This window comes from Piliocolobus tephrosceles, chromosome 14 (assembly GCF_002776525.5).
Source record: "Piliocolobus tephrosceles isolate RC106 chromosome 14, ASM277652v3, whole genome shotgun sequence".
In the NCBI taxonomy this organism is placed as follows: domain Eukaryota; kingdom Metazoa; phylum Chordata; class Mammalia; order Primates; family Cercopithecidae; genus Piliocolobus; species Piliocolobus tephrosceles.
The window spans coordinates 24,651,839-24,671,342 of NC_045447.1; the positions used below are offsets into that span (position 1 = coordinate 24,651,839).

Genomic DNA, 19,504 nt, shown 5'->3' on the forward strand with positions numbered 1-19,504 from the left:
AGTTGCCCTGCATTCCTCTAGGGCTGGACATGGCTGCAGCAGAGGCAGTTTCATGTTCTGGGACAAGCAGATCACTTCTGGGGCAGGGAAGAGGCTGTCCTTCACCCCAGGCTCTGAGCACATACTTTGGTATGGCATTTGGGTGAGGATCTGGTTTAAGGGTGCAGGTCCTTGGCCTGATGACTGTTTCTGTCTAAGATGGGCTCTGCTGAGATTGGCCTTGATAATGTTCAGGCCTCAGCAGCCATGAGCCATTGCTCTGAAACCAGGGAAACTGCAGACTATGCTTCTGCAATGGTCCGTTTAGAATCAGAGATGAAATATCCAGTGAGTGGGGTGGGATGTGTTTCTGTCTGGGAGGCAAGAGGTCTAGGTTTGAGCCCCAGCCTCTCTGGTCTTCAGTTTCTGCATGGATAAAATGGCCTGGGGTCCTTGCTGGTTCTGACTACAGCAGCCCGAAGCCCTGAGGGCAAATCAGGCTGGAGTGCCAGAAGTCAGGTGACTATCTTGCCTGGCAAGGGCTCTAGGCAGGGGTCAGGAGCCCCCAGCTCAGCACTGGCCCACAGCGACCTTGTCCCAGCTCTGGGGACTCTCCCCTACCTGAGAAGCACCATCTGGGGCCAGTCCAGATCCCAGCTGTGGAAGTTGGCCCTGCTCTGCCAGAGGGGCTCTCACTGCAAATTGGGGCACCCTGGGGAAGGCAGACCTCAGAAAGGCCATAGGATGGTTTTATACAGAGAGTTTTTCGGGACAGATGAAAAGGGTGGTCCTGAAGGTTTTCCCCAAGTTTCTGAGGTGGGAACGACTCAGAATTTGTGACTGTGAAAGTCTATGGCCCACCACGTGGCACATGCATGTCAGGATCAGGACTCACCTAGACCAGGATGAGCTCCTGGAGGTGATTCGAAGAGAAAACTGTGCAAGCAGGAAAGGCAGCGTGGAAAGGGCACTTGAGCTCGCGGTGCCTTGGTTTCCTCTTTTGCAGAGGGGCAGTGATACTACTTCCCCCAGCTTGTTGGGAGGATTAAATGAGAGGATGCCCATGGGGCCGGGGTGAGTAACCTGCTAGCACCAGCATCCCAGAAATGCTGGCCACACCCTGAGGGCAGGTGAAGCCTCAGTTCTTTTGGACCCAGCCCCACCTGGCCAGGGAAAACTACCTGGAGATGGTACCCAGGGCCTTGGGGACCCGTGGAGGCTCTGGAAGGTGCGAGGCAGAGGGACTTCCACTGCCCCTCTGACCTTCATCCCACCCAGGTATCCTCCACCTGCACAGCCCAGAGCTGCCTTCCACAGATTCAGCTTCTCTGACGTCACAGGGCTTGGGCCTCCCTGAAGTCCAGGCCTTCTCCAACAGAGGCTTCCAAACAGGGCCCTCCTTGAAGCTCCGCCTTTCATTAGCAGGTGTGACCTCACACAATTCACTTCCCTTCTCTGAGCTTGTCTTTCTATCTGGGAATAGGGATCCCAGCCCCTCCCCAAAGTAAATGACTGTCTCCTTAAGGCCCTTTAGCAGGGACAAATGTCATTTCTTCAGAACAGTGGGGTCTCCCCTGTTTCCTTCAAGGAGGCAGGCAGAATGAAGGGGTGCTGGTCATGGTGGTGGGGTCTTTCCCTCCCCTCTCTCCTGTATTCCTCCCCAAAGCATTCAAGGTAAATAGAAAAGGGGTTTGGAGAATGTGTGGATTTTGCATGTGTGTGTGCACGTGTGTGTTTGGGGAAGGGGTTGTTGTTGCTGCACCCACCCATTCCCTAATATTTATTTGATGTATCTTTTCTTTTTGCCTTTTGCTCATCCTTCCTCCCCAGGAGCGGCTGCTGTGGCTTATAGACCTGATGGAGGTACCGTCCTTCCTGCCAGTGGGGACTGTGGGAGTCCCTTAGCCAGGGGCTGGGGTAGGGGGCTGTGGCCTTTTCTGCCACCCCCGTATATCTGCACCCAGTCCTGGTGGGGACTAAGGGTTCTTATTGGTGCTGACTGTATTTCCAGGTCACCAATTCATCAGGTTTCCTGGGCTCTGGAGTGAGAATCCCCTCCATTCAAATCCCAGCGCTGCCACTTTCTTGCTGTAAGACCTCAGGAAGTGGTTTCACCTCTCTGAGCTCAGTTTTAGGATCTGTAAAATGAGGATGGTAATTTCTGTGCCGTGATGTTGAGAGACCCCTTGGCCTTTGCATATGCCACATTCTTTCTTTCTGGAATGTTCTTCTCCCCACTTCATATGACCTGACTGTCTCCTATGTGTGCTTCAGCCCTCAGCTCAGAAGCTGCCTATTCCAAGAAGACTTCCCTGATCCTCCCAAGGGGAGTGACTTTCAGGCCAAGACTCCTCTTGCCCCCGGGCTTCCTTTGGTCACAGCTCTTGCCTCATTATGTCCTATTATAAAAGCCTGTACAGGGCCGGGTGCGGTGGCTCATGCCTGTAATCCCAGCCCTTTGGGAAGCTGAGGTGGGTGGATCACGAGGTCAGGAGATCGAGACCATCCTGGCTAACATGGTGAAACCCCGTCTCTACTAAAAATACAAAAAAAAATTAGCTGGGTGTGGTGGCGGGCGCCTGTAGTCCCAGCTACTCGGGAGGCTGAGGCAGGAGAATGGCGTGAACCTGGGAGGCGGAGCTTGCAGTGAGCCGAGACTCACTGCACACTCCAGCCTGGGCAACTGAGCAAGACTCCATCTCAGAAAAACAAACAAACAAACAAACAAATAAAAACCTGTACAGGTTTCCCAGTTACCCACTGTGACTGCTGACTGCTTAAGGGCAGCAACCACATGTGCAGTTACTGTGGCCACAGGACAGAAACCTCCTCCACCTGGAAGCCCTCCTGCAGAGTGCACAGGGCACTGGGACCCATCCTAGGAGTCTGGACCCCCACACCTGTACTCCATTCTGTCTCTCCCAGGCAGTGTGCTCTCAAGAAAGCCCCTCACTCACTCTTGGCCTCAGTCTCCCCATCTGTATAACCACGGCAGACCCCCATGGCTCCTCCAATTCTGAGAGTCTTCTCCGCATCAGGAGGTGCTGGAAAATATTTGGGGGAGGCACAGCAGGGAATGGCAGCTCTGTGTTCCCACCTCTTCTGTGTGTATTTGAACAAGGACTGCAGCATTCCTCAAGAGAGAGAAAGAGCTGGAAATAATCATCTTTATTCACCACTAAGTGCCACTCTGTGGTCTACAACACCACAAATTAGTAAGCTTTTGCTGCAGTAATGCTGAGTAATAACCCCCAAATGTGGACAACAATCCAAACATAACATGGCCAAAATCCCTTCCTGCATGGAGCTCACACACTTCTCATATCTCCGCTAAATCACTTGTCACATTGCTTTAACCTCTTCATGAGTTTCCCTTGCCCAGTAAACAGGGAGAGCTGGTGCAAAATGGAGGCCCAGTAAGCGTGGAGCAGAAACTGGAAGGAACCCACACACTCCCCGGCCGCCTGCAGGATTATCTTCCATCATGCGGCCTTCTGAACATTCGCCTCCCACATTGTAGGAAAATGTTGTTTGTTCTAGTGTTCACATGGGCAAAGTGACATCAGCTGGCTGGCTATCGATGACCGATATGCCCCAGACACTGGCCCCAAATGGAGCCAGTTTCCATTTAGCCTGAATTCCTCGGATCATGCTGTGTGATTATTGAACCCAGGTTAAATGTGGCTCATTCTGCAGCCATTTCCCCTCCAAGCAGACACAGTCAATCAAAGGAAATCAGATCCAGCTTTCCCCCGTTCACAAACTGTGTTGATTTTCCATTTGTCTAATAGAGAGCCAGCCCTGAGCATTTTTTGCTGCCTTCACACAATATCATTTCCCCCCATAAAGATGTTGGCCGGGAGAGCAGAGTGAAAGAAGAAAGGCCTGCCTGTTATTTCTTGAATTCTTCATCTAGTGCCAGCATGCCTGTGGCAGAGGGGCTTAATTGCACAGATTTTGGGATCCCACCAGCTGGGTTCTGCTCTCCAGACTAGTTGCTTTGTCATCTTGGGCAGGTGACCTGTGTCTTCTGGGCCTCCGCTTCTGCATCTGTACAGTGGGCTGATAAGGCCAGCTGTCTGTGGGTTGTTGTGAAGATTCAGTGAGATCAGGAGTGGATATGCGGGTGTGGAGTGTGGACAGCCCATTCTATTTCTACTCCAAATGTTGGAAAAGGGCCCTATATTAATCTATTCTCACAGTGCTGTAAGAAACTACCTGAGACTGGGAAATTTGTGAAGAAAAGGGGTTTAATTGACTCACAGTTCTATAGGCTGTACAGGAAGCATGGCTGAGGAGGCCTCGGGAAACTTTTAATCATGGTGGAAAGTGAAGGGGAGGCAGGCACATCTAATATGGCTGGAGGAGGAGGAAGAGAAGGGGGAAGTCCTACACACTTTTAAGCAACCAGATCACATGAGATCTCACTCGCTATCATGAGAACAGCAAAAGGGAAATCCGCCCCCATGATCCAATCACCTCCCACCAGGTTCCTCCCCCAACACTGGGGATTACAATTCAACATGAGATTTGGGTGAGGATATAGAGCCAAACCATTTCAGGCACTGCACAGCATTATAGAGAAAAGGGGATTGGAGAGGTAAAGGCCAGCCTTGTACTCATGGAGCAAATGCCCTTAAGGTCAGGGGGCAGCAGCTGGGATTTGCCCTGGACTTGACCTCAGGCTTTTTCCACCTGGATTTGAGTTTTTGCTCCAGCCCTGTTATATGCCTGGAAAGAGGCTCCCGCACCTGCCCAGGGATGCTGGGGACAGGATCCCTGCCCCTGAAGGCCTTACTGTCCTTCTTCCCTTCTCTTGTCCCCCAAAAAGAAGGCGAACAGGGGGCAGTGGGTTTTGCTGTCAGCACTTCACTGCATTGGCCTCCTTCTGTGGCCTCTGTGCCTCCCTCCTTGTCTGCAGCACAGTGAGCTGGGAGAAGCTCAGGCCTGTCTCAGGCCCCTGCAGCTGGAGGGACCCCCTCACTGTCAAGCCAGCTTTTTTTCAGAAACAAGTAGAAAATTGTCAAAGGGCCTTATTTCTCCTCGTGCATCCTGACCTTGGTCCAACCTGGAGGGTTGAGAGAATCCTCCTCTATCCATGAGCAGAATGAGAGAGGAGCTCCATTTATCCCTTCACTCATGCACTCAGCCACCCCTTCATCTGTGCAGCAGCCTTTGTGGAGCATCTCCTGCCTGCCAGGTGCTGAGCCTGCCCTCTTGAAGCTGAGCAGGTCCAGTGAAGGAGGTCACCTCAACTCAAATCATCTCCATAACTCACGCTCTGATAAAGTGGGCTGAAGGGTGGTGTGAGAACATACATGGGCCCCAACCAGTCTAGCGTACTGGGGGAGAGGTTGAAGCTAAGATCTGAAGTTGCTGGCTACAGCCAGGCAATAGATGAGGTGAGACAGCTGAGGAGCTGGCCGGGCATGTCTGAGGGCCCTGAGCAGGTAGGCACGTGGCCACTCAGAAGAATGGTAGGAGACCAGTAGGGCCGGAGTGTCAGAAGTGAGGGGTAGAGGGGCAAGTGTCAGGAGCAGGAGGTGTTTGTGTTTAAACCCTAAAACCATGGGACACTGTGGAGAATCTTTAGTAAGGATGTGATGTGATCCTGTTTGCATTTTTTTTTTAAAAAAAGAGATAGGGTCTCTGTTGGGGTAGCTCACTACAGCCTTGAACTCCTGGGCTTAAGTGGTCCTCCCATCTCAGCCTCCTGAGTAGCTGAGGCTACAGGTGCACATGTTCCCATGCACAAGCTTATTTTTACATTTTTTTGTAGAGATGAGGGTTTCACTATGTTGCCCCAGCTGGTCTCGAACCTCTGACCTCAAGGGATCCTCCCGTCTTGGCCTCTCAAAGTGCTAGGATTACAGGCATGAGCCACCACACCCAGCCATCTGTTTGCATTTTTAAAGCTGCCTCCTCTGTGTGGAGAGAGTCCAGAGGTGCAGGGTGGATTCGGGTGACCAGGAGAAGCTGTTGCTCCTGTCCAGATGACCTCCTATCCCCCACCCCAGGAAGCTGCTGAGTGCCCAGAGAGGGCACGGCGAGGATAGTGGGTGTCTTCTCCTTGAGTAGAAGAGCCCACTCCATCCCAGGGAGGCCTCAGCGTGTGCCCCCTGCACCTTCCAGAATCATCAGTTTGCCCAGAGGCGTTAAAGCCTCTGGGGCCGGCCACAGCTTTACCTGGATCCTGAATAGGACCATTCCTCCCAGCCAGTGCTTTGCTGTCTCTATAGCGGTTTATGGAACACCTGCCTTCCCCTGTGGCAACTTGGGGTTGCTGAAAGCTCTTTCCACCGAACAGAGCCAAGCCCGTGGAGGTCAGAGCCTGTTTGAACATGGGCTGGCCCCTGCTGTCCTCTGAGTGAGGACTTTCCAAGCTATCAAAGGGGGACTTGGACAAAGCACTGACTTAGGACTGGGGTCTTCCTCATCTCTGTGCCATAGACCCCTCTGGCAGGCTGGTGAAGTCCTGGGATCCCTTCTTAGAATAAAGCTTTAAATGTTTAAAATAAAATACAGTACATAGGATGACAAATTATATGAGGAAATACCTGATATAATTTTCGGAATATGAAACACATCGTAAAACGTGCTACTTTAGGACAGCAATAACAGGGTCGAGCAGTGGGTCAGTAACTGCTGTAACTGTGAAGCCAAGAGGTGCGTAAATGGGAATTTGCGACATCTGCAGGAGTGTGACGTGAAAGAACGGTGCTCTCTGTGGGTGACCATGACCAGTTCCTCTGAGGCTTTGCTTCCTCTGTTAGCAATGAAAGGAAATAGGGCTTTTCAGTTAGAGGTTAATGGAAATGAAGATGTAATGGTTCCCCAAGCCAAGTTCTCAGGTGCCAGCATTCCCTCCCGGGAGCCCTGGTTTCCAGCCTTATCCTGAGGGCTCTGCTTGCCTTAACCTTCTAGAGATTCTGGGTCACTTTCTCTTTCCACTGACGTCCTTTTCCTAAGACCACAGGGAGGGAGGTGTGGAGCAGGTTTCAGTTTAGCAGGAGGAAGCCTGGTCTGTTCAGCAGGGCACAGGCCTCGTTGCAAGGAGGCAGTGACTCCTGCCCCATCTCAGGACGGCTTCATGCAGAAGCTTCCCAAAGAGCTTCCCACTGTTGTGATTCGGTGGTCAAAGATGATAGCCAGAACAGACAGGCTGGTAGAAAAGCACAGGGCTGGCCCAGTGTTGAGGTTGTTCCCATGATCTCAGCCACACCAGCCAGTGTGGGGCCCAGTTAGCTGCTTTCAGGATCATTTCTCTCCCATTCCGCACCTCTGACCTTTCCCTTCAGCCCCCAGACTTACACCCTTACCCTGTGCTTGGAGAGATTGCTGGTCCAATGATCCCCGTCACCACCTGCATGACTGACATTTCCAGGGTCTTGTCCCACAAATCTCTGACTCCCTGGCCCCTGCCCCTTCACTCTGGGGAGCCCCGCTGCCCCCCAGCAATGCCAGGACTTCCTGGCTCTCCCTGGCTTACATCCCCATCCCTCCATCTCCCTAACCCCCAGGCTTTCCTGGGGTCACAAGCTCCTCTTCCCAGCCCAGCTCCGGCTGTGCCGCTGGCCTTGCCCTGCTCTTTTCTTTGCTTCCTCAGTTTCTCTCCATTGCTCTCCGCCTCTGCCTTTTCTGCTGAATCTTCTGTTTTCTCTCTTTTCTGTTATTATCCCTCTGAGTTCTTTCTCGCTCTGCCTTTATCTCCCTTCCTGTCGGCAGCCCCTTCAGGCAAAATCTAGGCCCCCACTGGCGACCATCCAGAGGTCTTTGTGACTCAGTGCCTCAGTTTCCCTACATATGGAATGAAGAAAGAACCACTCAGCCTCAGGTCTCTGGTGCATTTTGGGGTGGAGGTTGGGGGAGCCTGTTGGCTTGACATCATAGTGCAGAGGCATGATGAATAACGAACTGGAAATAGCACCTTTATGTAAGAGCCCTCCCATCGTAATGAGGGGAAGGAGGCCTAGAAACCCGGAATTGGGCTGAGGGGAGGAGAAGGGCTGGGAGGGAGAAGCTGCATTTTGCTGAGGTGGCCCCGGGGTGCCCAGGCGGCCTCAGGCTTTGACATCATGCAGGGGAGCCTTACCGGCCCCTGAGTCCACCCTGCAAAGGTTACCTCTCTTCATTTCATGCCCTTACAGTTCCCCCAGACCGCACTTCTATGATATCTGGGCCCTGATTGGGCCAGCTCAGGAAATAAGGGGTTCTTTTCTCTGAAAAAAAAGGGAATTTCCTGAACTGCCACAGGTTTGAGGAAGGAGGTGGAAGAACAATGGCAGCAGGTCATCTTGGCTCTTATGGGAAGCAGGTTTTTGTCAGGGATATGGAGTCAGGCCTTTAATAGAGTTCAGCTTTCTGCCCTGTCCTTACTGTGTGACCTTGCACAGGTGACCTTCCCTCTCTGATCTTCAGTCACCTCAGCTGTAGACTGGGTGAAGGGTAGCATCTGGCAGGATTAATGGAGCCACCAGGTCTAGGCCCTCATTGAGGCTCTGGCCTCAGTGGATGTGGAGGGAGGGGACCCAGGTGGCTGTGACTGTGTGGGTGGTGGCGAAAGCAAACAGGCCCAGCTCCTGCATGAGCTCTGACCTTGAGCCTCCTCTGGAAGCCCGTTCCGCAGGCGTTTCTGCTGACGCATCCCCCGGGTTCTTAGCCGGCTGTCTGCAGCTATTTCAGATGCATAAGGAACATGGCTCGGGGACTCGGGACTCCTGAGCGTCTGGATTCAGCAGATGGAGTCTGGCAGGGCTGGGCTCCGAGGGCTGGGCTCTGACCCGTCTGCCATTTGCTCCACTTCACGCCTCCCCGACAGGGCTGGATATTCATCCCTCGTCTACCCCTCACCCTCCCAACCCTCCATCTCCACCTGCCATGCCCCCAGGATGCAGTTAGTAGCAGGGAATGAGGCTGAGGCCAGGGCCAGCTATGGCTGCCTTCTCTCTCATTTCCAAGAGGGTTGCTCGTGGGGGCCTAAGGTTCCTATGACATCAGGGTCGTGTCCATTTCTGGGGTTGGGATAGCGCAGCATGGGCTTTGGGGTGACCCAGACCCAGGTTAGAAACCTGACTTTCTGTAGAATGGTCAGATGACCTTGGACAAGTCACTTCCCTCTCTGAACTTTAGGAGTAATCGATGTGACAAGGGACAATCCTAGTACCTGCCTCACAGGGTCGTTGGGAGGATCAAATGAGATAATACAAGTAAAACACCCAGCACAGGGCCTGGTACACAGCAGGTCCTTTGTAGTTCTCTAATACCCTTTCCGGGAAAAAGTCAGACCCTCCCTGAGCTTCCCTGGAAAGTCATGGCTGCCTGATAAGAGCTTCCTGCGCAGCTGAATGTGCAAAGTCCCTGATGCGCCAGAGCAGGGCAGAATCCGACGGCACTGGTCCCACCACGTACTGTCATCTGAGCCCAACCCTGGCTTCCCCCAGGATCAGCTGCAGGTCGAATTCCTGGGGCAGGGGGCGGTGGCTCCACCTGAGTGTGGCAGAGGCTCCCCTTATCTTTGCTGCAGATACCTCTGAGGCTCTGACCCCTCTCTGTGCCTCCTGCTGATGCCAGGGCCATGAATGTTGAGCCTGAGGAAGCGATTGCATGGCAATCACTGCCTCACTGTTCACCTTAACGCGCCTGGCTGGACTACTTCCAGGGAGCATTAGACTCATTATGGTCTTGGAGGAGGGAGGTGGTGTGAGACGGCTGCCGTTCCTTTCCATCCTAGTTGTCCTATGGGCCAGGACACGTCTTGCAGTTCATTCTCTTGCTGGGGCAGATTGCAAGGCCTCCCAATCTCCCAATGCATGTAACACTCACCTCCCTCGTACACTATGCCAGGCCCTATTCTGAGTGCTTTGTAAGTGTTAACATATCTGCTGCATAAGGCAGGTATTGCTGTTAACCTGTTTTACAGAGGAAGGATTTACCCGCCATCACTCAGCTGCAAGCAGCAGAACTGGGTGTGAGCTCAAAGAAGCCTCAGAGGTGGCAGAGCCAGAACCAGTGTCACTAACTAGTGAGTGAGAGAGCAGCCTGATCACCCTCCCCCTTTTGAAAGAATCCCCCCAACCACCACGCACTGTGCTTGCATCACAGGGACTGCCAGCAGCAGCTTGCTGTGGGGCAGTCTGCAGTTAACAGGTCAGGACCAAGGTTTGCATGTAAGCCTCAACTTTGTGGGAGATGGGGGCAGTTGCCCCTGCCTGACTCTGCCCCTGAGGCATCAGGAGACCAGATGAGGAGCTCTGAGTTTGCAGGGCACTGAACCGGAAGGCCCAAGCGAGCATCCCGTGGGTTGAGATGGGGATCTGTGTGGCATGACTGGCTTCTCTCTGTCTTAGGGGTGTGGCATCAGGAGTGCCTTCTGTCCCCACCTGCTGCCTTCACACTCACTCAAACATTCATTACTGCTCACCGCAGTGACCTGCTGCACCACCCCCCTCAATTCCCTGCCTGCTCTGGCCTCCTCCAATGACGGCTAGAGTGATTGATTGATTCATTCATCCTGCCATTCATTCATGGATTCATCAGTTTGCTTAGTAAATATTTATCCAGCAGCCACTATTCTGAACACTGAGGAGAGAGTGAGGACCAAGTAGTTGCACATCCTGCCTTCTCAGAGTTTATATCCTATTGGGAGAGACAGACAGTATGCAAAGAGTATAAAGTCAGATGGTGATAGGCGTCACACAGAAAACCAAAGCAGGAGCAGGGGATAGACAGGGATGGCGGTGGGGCAGTGCTGTTTTAGACAGGGCTCCTCTGGGAGGCCCTCTGGGAGGGCCTCGCCGAGGAACTAAACAAAGTGAGGGAATGAACCACAGTGTGGTGCAGAAAGAGAGCAGCAGGTGCAAAGGCCCTGGGGCAGGATGGAGCCCTCGATGTTGAAGGAGTAGCAGGAAAGGGCCCAGTCATGTAGGCACAGTGAGTATGGGGTTTGGAACTTTCTCCAACTGAGATGAGGCCTTAGGGGTCCTGAGCTGCAGAGACCTAACATATGTTTCCGGGGTGACTCCCTGGCTGCTGGGTGGAGATGGTGCTCAATGAGAAGGAGAAAAATAAAGAAAGGTGGGGTGGGCTGAGGGGAAGGTTATGATGTTAGTCGGGGTGGTAAGGGTACACCTCATCGAGGAGGTGACAAGTGCATTAGGTCTTGAAGGAGGTGAGCAACAGCATGGCTTGTGGATGGATAGCCAAGCAGAAGAGTTGCAGGCAGAGACAACAGCCAGTGTGAAGGCTGGCATGTCCGTGGTGTTCCAGCCTAGCTGGAGAGCAAAGGGGATCTTTGTAGAAGGCAAACTTGACCACATCTCCATGGCAACCCACTGCCTTCAGACTTAAGTCCAAGAGCTCCATGTTTGACTTCTGTGGAGCTGCATGGGGATTCTCAAACCTCCTGTCTCCGTTCCTGCTTTACACCCTTTCCTCTGTCTGAAACACCTATCATTCCCTTCTTTGCTCTGCTTACTCATAAGACCTAGCTTTGAGTTGTGCCCCATCCTCCAGGAAGCCTTCCTTGATAACCCCTCCCCTGATTGCGTTATATGCCTGTGTTTGCCCATTGAATGCTCTCTCTGCAGTCTCCCTGTTGTTTGTTTGCTTGTAGACTTACCTCCATTGTCTCTGAGCTACCAATGGCAGGGGTGGTGTCTCACCTCCTCTGTGTCCCCAGCCCCTTATCAGCCTGGAGCTTCAGAGACTGCTCAGTACTGATGAACACTGCAGTTGAGACCTCAGCCAAGTGTTGATGTAGCCATCAGCGTTCTCCAGAGAAAGAGAGGCAATCAGATATACTCTATTGTGTGGGATTGGCCCACACAGTGATGGAGGTTGAGAAGTCCCAGGATCTGCCATCTGCAAGTTGGAGGCCCGGGAAAGCTGGTGGTTTTGTTTTAATCCAAGTCCAAAGACCCAGTAACCGTGAGCATTTTAATCCAAGTCCAAAGACCCAGTAACCGTGAGCTCCGGTGTCTGAGGGAGGAGGAGATGGACATCTCAGCTCTAGAAGAGCACGCAAATTTGCCCTTCCTCTGCCTTTCTGTTCTGTTCAGGCCCTTAGTGGATTGGATGAGGCCCACCCACATTGGGGAGGGTGAGTTTTGCCCAGTCCACCCATTCAGATGCTGATCTCTCCTGGAAACACCTTCACAGACACACCCAGAAATAATGTTTTACCAGCTATCTCGGCATCCCTTAGCCCAGTCAAGTTGACATGCAAAGCTAATCATCACAGTGGCGGAAGCTCTTCTCCATTCTGGGCTCTGGGACAGAGAGAACTGGCTCCCTTAGCCCTCAAGAGAGCCCAGCTCAGAGAGGAGCTCCGATGGGCCCCCCATAGATGGCCCACAGATGGCCTTTTGGCAGCCCAGTGTCACTTAAGGGGCCATTGGGTTTCTTCTTGTGAATTGGAAAGGGAAGAAAGAAAAAGATGTTTTTTGCAAAATAAGGTCCATTTAAACCTTAAACCACCACCTTGGGATGAAAAGCATTAGAATTTAGAAAAGGGAGAGACTCTCCCCACCCACTTCTCTCTTGCCATTTTCACACGTTCCTGGGATTCATCAGCAAGTGGTGGAGAGAGGCCTTGGGTTTTGGAGGCATGACTGTGTGGAGCACAGCACTCATGGCCAAATCCAGGAATTCCCAGCCCAGGCATCTGAACCCCAGCCCTGAACCCCAGCATCTCTGGCAGTTCAGGGATGCCTGAAAGTGATCAGAAAGTCCCAAAGAAAACTTAACTTCAAAGTGACCAGCAGGCAAATTGACCTTCATTTTAATGGGTAAAGTGAATTTCAATGAAGTGAGGTATGTCAGGGCTCACATGAACCACATGGAGGTGTCCTAAGACTTCCTCGATTTTGGTGTGCTGGAGAACAAACCAGTTTTCCCTTCTCAGCTTCTGTTTGCTCACTTTGCTTTCTTGTCCATTTCTAGAATACTCTGGACCTGGAGGAAACCGGCGAGGCTGTCCAGGGCAGTGTCAATGCCCTCCCAGACGTGTCCGTGGTAAGGCCCTGGCTGGCCCTTTGGTTCTGCTCTCCCTGGTGTGCTCAGGCCTGGAGGCTCTCTCCTCTCCATGACAGCCACAGAGAAAGGACACAGGGTAGCAAAGGAGACAGAGGCTTCTGCCATGAACTCTCACACCCAGCTACAGGTCTGTGCACGAGCGCACCTTTCTAGCATCTCTAGCAGGCACCAGGATCGCTTGCCTCTGGTGACTTCAGGCGGGGCCGTCAGGCTGACTGGCCACAGTATGACTTTGACCAAGTTTGTTAGCCTCTCTGTGCCTCAGTTTCCCAATCGGTAAAGTGTGGATGATGATCATAGCATACCTACCCCATAAGTATGTGGCATGGAGTAAATTAATGAAAGCCTTTAGGACGGTGCCTGGAAGGCTGTTGGAGCTGTGCAGGTGTCCGGTGGTGACCTAGGCAGAGGAGAATGGTAGTCACAGTGTCCGTAGCTGCCCCTCACCGTGTACTTGCTGTGGCACGGGCACTGTGCTGACAGTGTCCACATGGCTTTTGACATCACCACACCACCTCTGCTGGGTAGGTGTGCTTTTCCCCATTTCTCAGAGGTGCACTCAGAGAGGTGTTGTGTCTTGCCCGAGGCCACACAGCACCCCAGCCCGTGCATCCATCTCCTCCTGTCCATTCTCTCTCCAGTTCTTTCACACCTCTTGCCTCTGGTACTCAAGATCACCCCCTAAAAAGAAAAGCCAAATAAATGCATTTTTTGTATTTCCATCCTCTTCATACTGTCTCTAATAAAGTCTTGTTCCCTGTGAGAAGCCCTGGCTGATGCCAAGAACTTCAGTTCCCAAAGGTAATGATGCCGTCCCCAGAGACACCCGCCAGGATCCCAACGCTCATCAGCTGCCGAGATGCAGGGGAGAAGTTTTCCACTCAGGTGTTGCATTATTCAGAGCAGCGTGGCCAAGAGCAGTTAGAGTGGGGACAGAATTCCAGTCGGGCCTGGCACCACTCGGCTGCTCGGCCTCCCCTCTTCCAGGCGTGATGGGTTCTGACTCCTTCTCCACCTGTTGGGTCTTTTGGCAGGACGATGTCAGATCCACCTCCGAGGGGCTGTCAAGCTTCAAGCCACTGCCTCCCCCACCACCTCTGGCCCAAGGCAACGACCGCCCACTAGGCCAGCCAGGGAAGCTGGGGAGAGAGGACCTCCAGCTGCCTTCCTCCACGCCTTCCTGCTCTGGCACTGTCTTCTCAGCTCCACAGAACCGTAGCCCGCCGGCGGGCACCGCACTCACCCCAGGGACCTCCTCTGCCCAGAACTCGCCCTCCTCCCCCGTCTATGCCTCTGTTTCCCCTGCCAACCCCAGCTCCAAGAGGCTGCTGGATGCCCATCTGGCCCTGGTCAACCAACACCCCATCGGCCCCTTCCCGCGGGTCCAGTCACCCCCGCACCTGAAGGGCCCCTCTGCAGAGGCCACGGTGGCTGGGGACTGCCTTCCACCGCCATCGCCCTCTGGCCACCCGGACCAGACAGGCACAAACCAGCACTTTGTCATGGTGGAGGTCCATCGCCCCGACAGCGAGCCAGACGTCAATGAAGTGAGGGCCCTGCCGCAGACGCGCAGTGAGTACAGCAAGGCCAAGCTCTGTGGTCCTTGGGGGTCCCTGTCCTCTCCGGGTCAGTCTACCTGATGACACAGTGAAGGGTGGGACCAGCTACTTGTTGAGGGGGCTCAGGGCCAGAGTGGTGAAGGGAATTGGAGACCCCAGTTTGAATCCCGGCTCTGCCACTGACTGGCTGTGTGACTGTGGACAAGCTGCTGTCTACACCTTGCTTTCCCCATCATAAAATGGAGATAACAGTGACAATCCTGCCAGGTTGCTGCGAGGGTTGGGGTGCCTTCTCTAGCTCCCCCTACCCTGGCCACCCTGCGTTCACCAGGAAGACTGAACTCGTGGAGGGCAGAGGTGGCTTCTCTTCCTGTCCCCCACGGCCTGGCCGGGAGTAGATGCTGCGGGGAAGGTGGAAACTGAGTGGCAGTCTCTGGATCCCTGACAGGTCTAGGGTCAGGGTGCAGGAAGAATCTTGGGGAGACCAGATGGTGCTGTGCCCCGGTTTGCTAGAGGACATGGGCTGGGGGGTAGAGGGAAGGGCAGAGCCTTCTTCCCCACCCTGAAAGCTGTGGCGCGCCCTCCTGTGAGTTTGGAGCATTTTGTTGGATTTTGCTGCCATCTTGTGGCTACAGTGATACATGGGACCCATAGGACGTTCCCTGAGCGCCTGCACAGACCAAGATGCAAAATGCAGGGCCCTGGCGCTCACAGCTTAGTGAGGGCAGGCAGCTGAGGGAGAGCAGGCAGACGAGGTCAGAAGACCCATGGCTGTCACCGATGGATTACTGCTGCCTCTAGAGCTGGCACTGAGCTGGACACACAGGGATAATAAGAGCTGACAGCCGCACTAACAATAAGCACTTTGTATGTGCCAGTGTTCAAAGGGCCTTGCCTATAGTATTAACTCACTGAATCCTCCCGGTAGCCCTATGAGGTTGGTACTATTATTATCCCCATTTTACGAATGAACAAACTGAGATATAGAAATTAGTAATTTCTGGCTGGGTGCAGTGGCTCATGCCTGTAATCCCAGCACTTTGGGAGGCCGAGATGGGCAGGTCATTTGAGGTCAGGAGTTCGACCTCAGGAGCCTGGGCAACTTGGTGAAAGCCCCATTTCTACTAAAGATACAATAATTAGCCAGGTGTGGTGGTGGGCACCTATAGTCCCAGCTACTCAGAAGACTGAGGTGGGAGGATCGCTGGAACCTGGGAGGTAGAGGTCGCAGTAAGCCAAGATTGCACCACTGGCCTCCAGCCTGGGCGACAGAGTGAGAAGCTGTCTCAACAAAAAAAAAAAAAAAAGAGAGAGAGAGAGAGAAAGTAGTAATTTCTAGCTTACCAAGAAAAAAAAGAGAAATTCCGCCACACCTGGCCTGAACCCCTGCACAGCCCCTGCCTGAGCCGAGTGGTGGGCAGTCAACGCACACTGCTTCACTATGTGTATAACAGCCAGGCCCTGAGTTTGAAACCCTAGATCAAGAACCCACACCCTGGAGCCAGGCAGTCTAGCACGAGTCTATTCCCTTGACTGCTGCATTCTATACATCAGATCTATGAGTATTTACAGTCACCCCAGTGGTTAGGCAGCATCATTTCTGTATTAGAAGGCGAACATAGGAGGCTTAGAGAGGCTCTGTTACTTGCCCAGGCTTGCATAGCTGGTCAGTGGGAATTCAAAGCTGACCTGCCAGACTCCAGAGTGTGTGTTCTTAACTTAGGGTCTCACACTCAGGGGACAGGCTGTTACACACATAGTGAAGCTGACTGGTGGCTGGAAGGCACGTGCCCACCCCTCGGCTCAGGCAGGGGTCGCGCAGGGGTACGGGCCAGGTGGGGCAGAATTTCTCTTTTATTCTTGGGAAGCTAGAAATGACTTACATGAAATCTTCTAATTTGAATGTGTTGGTTCATCATTAAAAATTGATAGCATTATGTGAGTTTTAAAACAAAGATAACACCCACATCCATGTGCTGGGTTTGCTTCCTGACCTCTGTTTTAATCATTACGCCAGCAGCTGAGAGCTGGGAGATCCAGGCAGATGTCCTGAAAGTCACAGCCTTCAGGCCAGGTCTGGTTGAAAGGACAGGTCCTGAGTAGGTGGAGAGGGTGGCAGGGAGTGGACCTGCCCTCCAGCACCACGATCTCTTCATTCCTTCCCCCATCTTTACCTGGGGAATTCCCAAAGCCTTCCAACCTCTATCTCCATCACTGCCTCCAGGCAGCCCTCCCTGACCCCAGCTATATAAGCTGCTTCTCTCTTCCTTTTCCCCTCTCCAGCAGCCTCTACGCTCTCCCAGCTTTCAGACAGCGGGCAGACTCTAAGCGAGGACAGTGGTGTGGATGCTGGTGAGGCAGAGGCCAGTGCCCCAGGCCGAGGCAGGCAGTCGGCGTCCACCAAGAGCAGGAGTAGCAGGGAGCTGCCTCGGAACGAGAGGCCCACAGACGGGGCCAACAAACCGGTGAGCCAGGAGGAGGAGGATGCAGAGGGCCGAGAGGAACATGGGCCCCAGGTACAGAATGGGAGGTCCGGGGACCTGGCCTCAGCTTGGCAAGTGACTACAAGGGGAGGTAGTGAGCTCCCCATCACTGAAGGGATTTGGACGTCCCAGTGGAGCACTGGATTAGGAATCTGGAGGCCCAGTTTCAGCTCTGTCTTTGCATTGACACTAGGGGCTGAGGCTGAGGTTGGTCTTGGGAATCTTTTTTTTCTTTTTTCTTTTGAGATGGAGTCTCGCTCTGTCACTCAGGCTGGAGTGCAGTGGCGCCATCTCGGCTCACTGCAAGCTCTGCCTCCCGGGTTCACGCCATTCTCCCGCCTCAGCCTCCCAAGTAGCTGGGACTACAGGCGCCCGCCACCACGCCTGGCTAGTTTTTTGTATTTTTAGTAGAGACGAGGTTTCACCATGTTAGCCAGAATGGTCTCGATCTCCTGACCTCGTGATCCGCCTGCCTCGGCCTCCCAAAGTGCTGGGATTACAGGTGTGAGCCACCATGCCTGGCCAGTCTTGGGAATCTTTAATCTCCCCTCAGTTTTGACATGGCCAGGTGGCTGAGACAGTCTTCGGAGTCAGGCCCGGATTAAAGTCCTGATGCCACCACCAGGCAGCCTTAGGCAAGCTCCTTAACCTCCCGAGCCTCAGGGATTTTGGTGAAGATTAAAGAGCCGAGAACACAAGTGCTTGGCTTGGCATGTGGCACGCCTGAGGCTCCCGACACAGGGCTGGAGCCTGACCTCTGCTGACGGGGAGGTGTCACGGCCCGGCCCAGCCCAGCCCCCTGGCCAGGTCTGCCAACTGCGAAGGCCTCAGTGGTGTCTTTCCTCACACCCACAGCCTGGACTCCTGGAGCCCACGTCCACTCTGGTCCGTGTGAAGAAAAGTGCGGCCACCCTGGGCATTGCCATCGAGGGTGGCGCCAACACCCGCCAGCCCCTGCCTAGGATTGTCACTATTCAGGTATGTCCCCGGGGCCCCACTTGCCATCTCTCCCTACCCACGAAAGGCCCTTTCTCAGCATCTCCAGGGTTTTGCGACTCCCATGGGTAACACAGCACTCCTAGGTTTATGTCACCTTTGATCTTCTGGGCCTCAATTTTCCTAATCTGAGCAGTGGCCACCCAGATTGTAGCTGCCTGCTTGGCAGTGTTGGGACTGACCCAGTGGGTGGTCAAAGCCAGGCCTGTCTAACCCTCGGGCACCCCATGCCCTGTGTCTCCTCCCTGCAGAGAGGCGGCTCAGCTCACAACTGTGGGCAGCTCAAGGTGGGCCACGTGATCCTGGAAGTGAATGGGCTGACGCTTCGGGGCAAGGAGCACCGGGAGGCTGCCCGCGTTATCGCCGAGGCCTTCAAGACCAAGGACCGTGACTACATCGACTTTCTGGTCACTGAGTTCAATGTGATGCTCTAGAGGCCAAGGCCTGAGGGCCTCCCACCACTACCCAGCCCCAGGTTCCAGTCCCTTCCCACCGTTGGCTTCATCAAGCTCCTTGCGGGGTTGGGGCTGCATGGCCAGGGTAGCAGGAAGACATCCCCCCTCCATCCCAGCGCACTGGACCAGAACTGGGAGAGGAAGAGAGCAGGGCAAGGCAAATAGAAGGTCAGGTCAGGAACTGGTGCTGTACTGGGTACACCGTAGGCGCCCAAGACAAGTGGGTTGCAAGACAGGAAGAAAGGAAAAGGAAGGGCAGAGCGCTGGTTTCTCCAGGTTGGGTTGGGGGCACTACTGTCCCCCCTCCAGTTAGGACCCAGCCCATCCCCAGATGCCTGAGCCTTTGTCCAAAGTGACGTCACTTGAGAATTCGTGGACACGGCCCCCAACCAGGGGGAATCTTGCAGGACCTTTAGTGCCACAAATAAGCATCGAGCACCTCCCCATTCACACCCCCATTCCTCCTGGCTCCTTATCCCCCATGGTATTTATTATTTATTTCCCTCCCCATGCCCCTGGGGACCCCAAGGCCCCAGCTTCCCTCTGCACCCCCAGCCTATCCCAGAGGCCTTGCAGGTGACCAGCAGTGTCATTGTATTTATATACAGAGCTTATGACTTTAATTTTTCAATAAAGAAATCCGAACAAGGTTAGAGGCCAGCGTGCTGTGTGGTCTACCTGTGTGGCTGGGGTTTCCATGTGGGGAGGGGAGTGGACAGGACAGGTGGGGTCAGTCAGAGCACCACAGACCACCACCCTGCCTGCCCCCATGGCTCCATTTGGGAAACACGGTGGGGTGTGCAGGGGTGCTTGAGCCACACTCACATCTTGGAGCCTCTTACTTGAAGGCTTGAGGGCAAAACTTGAGTATTTACAGATAATATTTTTAGATTAAAACCCACAAGTATATTATGAGGCAGAATGCACAATGTGCATGAATGTTTTAAATCCCAGATGCTGCCCGTTCATTTCCAGAAGCTGCCTTAGGGATAAGGAATTG

General features: G+C 53.7%; 1 protein-coding gene across 4 annotated transcripts in view; it reads left to right on the top strand.

The window, feature by feature from the left end:
* Positions 1–19,157, top strand: part of WHRN (whirlin) — a 101,194-nt gene extending 82,037 nt beyond the window's left edge. For 2 of the 4 annotated variants that reach the window (XM_023223758.2, XM_023223756.2), the window contains 5 exons: positions 12,919–12,990; positions 14,046–14,583; positions 16,854–17,035; positions 17,909–18,031; positions 18,301–19,157. In XM_023223758.2, coding sequence (XP_023079526.2) covers positions 12,919–12,990; positions 14,046–14,583; positions 16,854–17,035; positions 17,909–18,031; positions 18,301–18,483 — 1,098 coding nt within the window. In that variant the 3' untranslated portion in view covers positions 18,484–19,157. The remainder of the gene's footprint in view (positions 1–12,918; positions 12,991–14,045; positions 14,584–16,853; positions 17,036–17,908; positions 18,032–18,300) is intronic. The other 2 variants (XM_023223757.2, XM_023223759.2) reach the window with 2 other exon arrangements.
* The last annotated feature ends 347 nt before the right edge of the window (positions 19,158–19,504 follow it).